The following is an 8,056-nucleotide window of genomic DNA, read 5'->3' on the forward strand; positions in this document are numbered from 1 at the left end:
GCAGGTGGCTAGCCACTTTCCACACGTGTGATGGTGTGGTAGTCACCGCCGAAGGCCATGGCCAGTGCTGCACCTCTCACCTTCCAGTCCTGCTGGACCTTCAGTGAAGATCTGCACCAAGTCCATGCCATCGTGTCTTTACCCCTGCTCGCTGGAGCACCCCAGTTACAGTCTCTTTAATTGCTCGTTCATAGTTGGCAAAGCAGGTGACACTTGGCTTTAGGATACGTCAACAAGCAAAGCTTTATTGAATCGATACACAGTATTAGAAGTGTTAAAGTGTGGTACATGAAGCAAGGAAAAAAGCAGTGCTTTCAAAGATAACGTCTAGAAGTATGGCCCAAGCGCTACAGTAAACTACTATCGGTTTCACAGTAGTTAGTAACATTTCAGAAACTCTTTTCTTGCAGCAGAATCCAAGCAGGGCCGTACAGGTTGAGCGCTGTGCCCCCTCACTGGGCATGAACGAGGGCACCTGCTCCCTGCCCGTAGCCAAATCCTTTGGGGCCGAAGTTCTTTGCGTAACAGCCTGCAAGAGAGAGGAGCGGTAGGGGCTGAGGCTTCTGAAAGTCTCTTGAAACAGGAATAAATTCAGCCTCTGCCCTTGTAACACATTACCTTGAACCATTAACAAATCGTCTTTGTTTTTCCTCACCTTTACAGTAGATTTCTCCCTCTTTTTCAGTTAGGGTCGTAGATTCTAAGCTTTTCCCACACTTGGCACATCGGAAGCAGTTTTTGTGCCATGGCTAGGAGAGAAAAAAAAAAAAGCTTAAACACACAGAATGCCTGAATTTGTAAAAAAATAAAATAAAAAGCTATTAATTAGACGTGCTTGTATCAGTATTGTTTACATATATTGGTGCAATGAAAACCACTTAGAGTACACTAGTCACCGATTAGTGTCTGCATTTTTGGGTGGCACAAAGCCCTGGATTCCACACAGCTTACTGCTCAGGGAAGCATTTTGAAAGGCCTGGGCTTGCCCTAATCAATTCTGATCTTGGCTATCAGTCAGACAGCTGGCAGACTGACACACAGTTTTATGTGGTGCTTGCAGAGAATATGCCCTTTCTGCTGAAACATTCAGCCCTTCATGAGCTGCGCACAAAAGGATCATTCTCTTTTCTGGAGGGAGAGGTCTCCTGAACTTTGGTTCAAGCCTCTGGCATGAGAAGGTATTGAAGCTTCATCTCTGAAATCCAAGGCGAGCCCTTGTTACCCAGAATTTCCATTTCAAGTGCTCTTTAAAAAAAAAATTTTTAAATATATAAACAAAAATGAAGACTAGATTACTTTGACCATTTCCAGTTTTGAAAAATTAAGTTTTAAGGTGACCACCCCACAGTTGGTTCTCCAATACCTTCTAGATAGCACTCACTATCAGAAGCCTTCATAATATACCTCACTCACTTCAAAGTCCACTTAAGAGAGAAAAAAAAATCACATTCTCTTACCTTTCCAGCACCTATTACTTTCTCTGCTGCATAAACAGAATCCCCACACCTGGAACATTTCTCTGCACCTCCAAACTTCTGAGCAAATTTTGAAGTGTTTGGATTTGTTGTGGGTCGGTGGGGAGAGGGCGTGCTGAAAGAAAGAGGACATTTCTTTTCTTTTCTTAGTAAAAGAGCTCTTGCTCTTCCTGACAACGCTAACAGTGCAGCATCTAACACACAGTACAGAATACGGTACTTTTCCAGAATTTGAGAGGTTGTTACCACATGCCACTTTTAGAGACATGATGAATTCAAAGACCTTTATCAGGACACAGATTTATTTTACCTTTAGTAAGCTAAAAACAATTGTTAAATTCCTGTCATCTGATCATGTCTGGAACCTGAACTGATCAGTGAACCTAACGCATTGAGCTATGTGTCATTTCTAGATTTGCTCTGGCTGAAGAGCAGGCATCATATAAAAGTCAAGTAACAATTCGGGAACTTGCATGAGGCCAGTGGCGAGGCATACCTCAGGTGCTTTTCACGTGCTTTGCTTTACAGCAAGAACTTAATCAGATTAGGACTGTTTACAGTTTAATAAACCACTTGGTTTTGGCTGTAATTAAGCACAAATGCTTCTTCATTTACCAATTAAAATTTCATTCTTGTAGCCCCAGATTTGCAGCTCCCTGAATCCATCCCTCCACAAACCTGTAGAGCAGCTGCATTTGCAGCTTGCTTAGGCGAGCACCCCAAGACCCACCAGGGTGCTGACCAGCTGAGGGCTCCTCCGAACCGTCAGCAGGGCAGCAACCCCACCCCACCCTAATCCATATGGCTTGCTTCTTGTGTCCTTACCTGTGCTGACCCCTGCTCTTACAGTGCCTACTCAGAGACATCGTGGAAGGTTTGTGCACTGTCGGCTAAACGCCTCGCGTTCGGTTATGCTGCGTTCGGTTATATCTTTTGCAGCATTCCTCTCCAAGTGACATGAATTAGACAAAATCCACCCTGAAAGCCTCCTGTGAGAACAGTGCTGGAGGACAAAGGTGAGGCACATCCCAGCCCGGTTAACTCACCTCTCAGGCTTGATACCTAGTCTCTCTCCCCTGTCCATGTTCAGCGTGCCTGCCCCTTGCCCGTATCCGTAACCTTTCGGGCCGTACTTTTTCCCATAGCAAGACTTGCAGTAAACTTCAGCATCATGAATCGCTACAGTTGTGCTGTCCAAGTTTTTCCGGCAGACCACTAGGGGGAAAAAAGTTAAACAGCCTTAAGGGACAATTTCCAACAGCACACGTAGAAAGCCAGAAGTCAAGGGAGAAGTGGTTACATGGCTTTCCTTGTCCACAAGTCTTCCTATTAGGCTGTGGGATGGCTGGAGATTAGAGGGGGCAGGTTGTCTTTTGAATTAGTGAATTATGCTTAGCCCTATAAAGAGCTCCTCTCCCTCCCACCTTTCCACAGCCATGACATTTAAAGCCTGGAAACTTGCCGTGGTTTGATGAATGAGACCGCTCAGAAACCCAGATAGTGCCGTCAGCAGTTTCCCTTGACAGATGCCGTATAGTAGAGAGCAGATCAGTGCAGAAGAGTCCCCGTCCTGCCCTTTTGGCCAGGGAAGGAAAACCTGAAGGCTTCCCCGCTGCCTGGTTCTGGTTTGGGGCACAGTTGGTGCTGTTTCACAGCTGTCACCAGAGGGGCCTCGCTTTTCTGGCATTCGTAAATCGTCCTTCAGCACAATGTAAGCACCCTGCTCAAGGTTACAGCTGAAGGCAGAACTATTTCCTGCTTCTTCTTAAACCTTCCTTTGTAACCACACTGACATGTTCTCTCAGTCTGCAGCAGCACTGTGCAGTGATAAAGAATTTGGATTGAGGGGAAAAAAAGAGAGAGAGCCCCAAGAATTTTGTGTTCAAAAAGAATTTAGGGTCTTCAAAATATGCGGCGACCTTTGCTTATGGCATTCATTAGCTCCAAGGCTCTTTTTATAAGACGCAAATATCCAATAAGTAAATCAACTCGTGCACGTTTGTTCAAGTGTACAGACTTTAACCCCAGCAGAACTATGCACGAAGCTAAAGCAAACACGGAGTCAAACACACTAGAGCCATTGTTTGCCTACAAGTTCCAGGTTTCTTTTAATAGAAACTCCCATAAAAGGCTGAAAATGAGGCAGCTGAGACATCTAATATTTGTGACTGCTGTAGAGCTAAGGAAAAGGAGCATAGGTGTGCCGGGGCTCCCGTGCCAGCACGGCGCGCTGACGTTGTGCTGCAGATTCATGGCAAACCAGACCGAGAGGTCCAGCCGCAAGTGTGGCTTGTAGAGAAGGCTAAATCCTAGCTCCGTCTGCAGGTATTAAATGCCAGCAAGACAAAACAATACCTCATGGCTGCAATGAGGTAAAATTCCCTGACTCGGTCAGGCAGGCTGCCGCTTTGCCAAGTGTTCAAAGTAAATAACGTGACCCCCAACCAACAGCGTGGCCACCGCCGCGACCCCCAGCTAGGCCGGGCGGTTTTGGGGTGGCAGGCCGGGCCGGGGGCAGTACTTACTGCAGAGGAAGCAGCAGCGGTGGAAGCTCCTGCCGTCGCACTGCACCTCCTCGGCGTGGTACACCGTCCGGCCGCAGGCGCCGCACTTGTTGCCTCCTCCCCAGTTGGGCATGGCGGTGCTGCAGGCCGCAGGGGAGAAGGAGAAGCTCGTTAGCTGCGCTGATTGCCGCGTCCTTCGGGGCCCCGGCTCCCCGAGGGTTAGGGTTTTGGGTACTGACAATGAAATCTGCCGAGCTTGGTGCTCCAGGCAAGGAAAACAGAGACACGAATCCACGAGGCACATCCTCCAGTGCCTGCTCAGGAGTTTCAACGTTACATAAACTGGATATGCACAAATTAGGCTTTCATGCACAAGGGCTTTACTGTACCTTGAGCGGACGCCCCCCCAGATGGATGTAATTTCAGTTTCTATGCTTCATTAGCGCTGGGCCTCTCGTCTGGTGGAAGCAAACCAATTGTGCCAACAACGGCATTTTGTTTTCCTGCAGGGCCCAACATTCGGGATGCAGCACAAGCCAAAGCTCAGCTCACTGGAGGGCCATTTATTAGGGCTGTGGGGGCATTTTGAACTCCCTTGGGATCACGCCTGCACTTCAAGGCCGCTTAAGGGGGATTATTTCCCAGGGACCCCACCGCTGTTACACAAACTGCATCTTTACCAGACAGCTACGGGAACCAAACCCAACTGCTCCAGGGACTGCAGCTGCCCTAAGAGGAAGAGGAACTCTCTCTCATGCATGATTTGCAGCAGGCCCCGGGAGGCTGGCAAGGAGGGATGGCTATCACTACCGATCGTATCCAGCTACAGCCCTAATAGCAGTCGCCTACCCAAAGCCAGAAGCAGGAGCTCTCCCACCTCAACCTACTGCCCTGTCCTCACGCTGTCACCCCCACCAAATCCCACCCAGCTTGGCCTGCAGCTCCTCTTGCTCCCCAGAGGGTCCCGTTAGCTGGTCTGGGCTAAAGCACCGATGCAGAGCACTACCTTTGGCTTGTATGGGGTTTTCCTCCTCCTGCCGCCACTGAGGGCTACGAGCTTTTTGCCGCAGGGCGGTTTTGCTTGGGGTACACCTTTCCGAGGTGACGTTGCCAAGCCCAAACGAAGCCACCCATCTCACCCGTGCTGCACAAGTGCCTCCAGCCCACGCAGCCTGAGTGCCAGCTCGGCAGCGCGGGGTGTGCAGGGAGGGCTGCACGGGTCCCCAGGGAGACCTTTGTCCCAGACAGGCAAGCAGCCACTCGTGGCATGTGGGAAAATAAGATTAGTTATTAACGCGAATTAGGACATCTTTGGTACATTCCTACACAAAGGCTTAAGAAACTTCCTCGGAGTGGCTGAGCGGTGCCGTTTACAGCACCGACACTAATTACTGAGATATTCCTTTGTTTAATGCTTCCATGGGATTAACAACATTACTGCTCATGGTTTAGCACTAATACTCCGACCAAGCTCATAAAATTAGTTTTATGACGTTCACCAGTTTGTCTCTGTCATTCTTGGCACAACCATAGAGTCTAAAAATTAAGATTCCATTTCTTTTATTCAAGTGTTTGGCTGTGCTACCGCACAGCAGCTGACATCAATCATGGCATACAGCGTCCTTAGCTAACGGGAATATAGGCTGCACAAAGCTTTGGAAAAGGAATGTGTTAACTGGAAAAAAAAAATGGAGAAGAGATTCCTTTCCATTTTGTACACTTTCCAAAGCACAAGTGGTAGGTATTTGGTACAAGAACTACTTCTTCTCTAGTTTCCTTTCACCATCCCCATGCTCACGTCCTTTTTTGCATTCACTTCAGCTTAAATTATTTTAATTGCTTTATTAGCAAACAGTTGTCTAATTTCCACACACACTAGACCTGAAGACCTGGATCCGGTTTCCAGCTTCGCCCCAGATTTCCCATGCAATATTGGCCAACACAGGGTGCAGCTCCACCCCTCCTTCCTCGGGGAGACGAAGCATTAGAGGATCTGGCAACCATTAGCTGACTCCAATACCCTGATAAGGGCTCTGGGAATTCATTAAATGAAAAGCAAAAAAGGAACTGAAGTCAGAGCTTCAAGGTGACCTCGCTCTCTTCCACAGAAGAGATTCCCATTTATCCTCCCCGCGACGTTCCCATGACAGCTCGCGTGGGAAGAACGGCAATATTTCTTCAATTATCCGGCAGCGAGGGCTACCCTGAGGCGGCGGTGCCTGGGAGGCACCTGGGGAGGAAGGGCTGATGGTGTGGGGGCGCGCAGGACGGCGTGCAGGCCCCGGGAGGATGGGGCTCTCCTCCGGGAGCTCCGCGGGCAGCGGCTCCCAACCCCAGCGCCCGCACGAAGCCTTCTCCACCCCCAGGAGGCTTTTTGGCCAGTTCGGGCAGGCCTCCGGGGAGCTCCAGCGCAGTAATTAAGCATCCAGATGATCTCACCAGCAGCACCAACATTTCTGACTTTTAATTGCAGGTTTGTTGGCAGCGCCTTCCCTCTGATAAGAGCACCCTGGCTTCTGCTAAGCTCGTGCCCAGCTGAGAGGAGGCTACATTCCTCAGCCAGCGCTCTCCAAAATGCCAGTTACAAGCCAGGGCAACAGCAAAGTCCTTTCTGACACATTTGTTAATGGGGTTTAAACACAAGATACCCAAAGCAGACACAGGACAGACGGTGAGGAATTTCAAGCTAGCCCGTTATCCTTAAAATACGCAAAACAGCTTTTGCAGTGACCCGTTCAGGGACCCAGACACGCTCCACGGGACAAGCTGAGTGCTGATGGGCATCGAGCAGCCCCACACTGCTCTCCCCAGCCCCAGCCCCACCGCTCACCCACAGCCACCCAGCACAGGGCTACCCACCATAGCCAACACCAAGGGAACCCACAAACCTACGGGGACGGGCCATGCACTGCCGGGGGGCTCCTCAGCAGCCGAAGGGGAAGAGGGAAAAACGAAGGGCTTCCCCGTTCAGCTCCCTCCATGCCTCTGCACAAGGCAGGGCTGGGCGAGCATCCCCCAGCCCCACCGCCGGCCGGGCAGACCCCAAAGGGTGCCCCAAAAGAATTCCAGGGATGGGGTGGGGTGCGATGGGGTGGGATGGGGTGCGATGGGAGGGGGTAGCTGCTGCTCCGACGCCCCCCCCTCGGCCCGGTGTCGCCCCCAGGACCCCCTCTCCCCCCGGCCGCCACTCACCTCGGGCTGGGCTCGGCTCCTCTCGGCCCGGCGCGGCCCCGCAGCCGCTTAAAGCGCCGGGGCGGAGCCTCCCCGGCCCGGCCCGGCCCCGGCCCCGGCCCCGCTGCCCCCCCCCCCCCGGGGCCGCCCCGTCTGCGGGGGGCACCCGACGGGACGGGGCGAGGGGGTCCGAGGTGTCCCACCGCGGGCCCTGGGGGGGGGGGGGGGGGGGGGGGGGGGGGTCAGGCTGCGCTTTAACTCGCCCTGCTCCGTTTTAGGGCGTTTTACCCCCAAACGGCCCGTCTGCGTCCAGCCGGCAGCCCGCCGGGGCCCGCGGCCGGGCTCCTGGGGCCAAAAGCGGCCTCGGTGTTATAAGGGGTGCGGGTGGGGGGGTGCGGGGGTCCTGCCCGGGTCCTGCCCCCGCAGCTCGGCTCCAGGAGCGAGCTGGGCACCAGCCCCCGTGGTGGCCGCCAGCCAGGCCCAGAGGCTCGGGGTGCTAGTAGAAATACCCCCGAAGTGTTGGCCATGGTTGGTGCTCGGCTTGGAGGTGAGGTTAAGGGAGAGGATCCCTCCAGTTCAGGAAAATAAGAGGCGTGTGAGTCAGAGCAGGCTGCCTGCGCCTACTGCACCAGGTACCTGTGCTCTCTTGCCCAACCAGTCCCGCTCCCAGCCCTGCTGGGACTGCGTGTAACGAGGCCGAGTTATTTACCACGTCTCCTCAGGTAGCCTCCAACGCCGTGAGATTTTCCCTCCCGATAATGTTTCCTAAAGACTGTAAAGAAAATAAACAGCGAGGATCCTGAAGGGAAGAAAGCAGCGCTGCTGTCCTGTTAAGATGTGAACGTATGCAAAGCAAGGAAATGCTCACTGTGATTAAGGGGCCGTGCTGGTACAAAATAAAACCTT

The 8,056-nt window shown here is 52.1% G+C and overlaps 1 protein-coding gene across 1 annotated transcript; it reads right to left on the reverse strand.

Annotated features, from left to right (window-relative positions):
- Positions 1 to 218: 218 nt before the first annotated feature.
- CSRP2 (cysteine and glycine rich protein 2) lies at positions 219 to 7,320 on the reverse strand. The gene is made up of 6 exons (XM_080605030.1): positions 7,172 to 7,320; positions 4,001 to 4,119; positions 2,522 to 2,690; positions 1,458 to 1,590; positions 656 to 749; positions 219 to 529 (listed from the first exon to the last, which is right to left on the reverse strand). Exons 2-6 carry the CDS (start codon positions 4,110 to 4,112, stop codon positions 453 to 455), a joined length of 585 nt encoding a protein of 194 aa, XP_080461156.1. The 5' UTR covers positions 4,113 to 4,119; positions 7,172 to 7,320; the 3' UTR covers positions 219 to 452.
- Positions 7,321 to 8,056: the final 736 nt, after the last annotated feature.

The sequence above is a fragment of the Anser brachyrhynchus genome (genome assembly GCF_964034855.1).
Source record: "Anser brachyrhynchus genome assembly, chromosome: 1".
Taxonomy (NCBI): Eukaryota; Metazoa; Chordata; class Aves; order Anseriformes; family Anatidae; genus Anser; species Anser brachyrhynchus.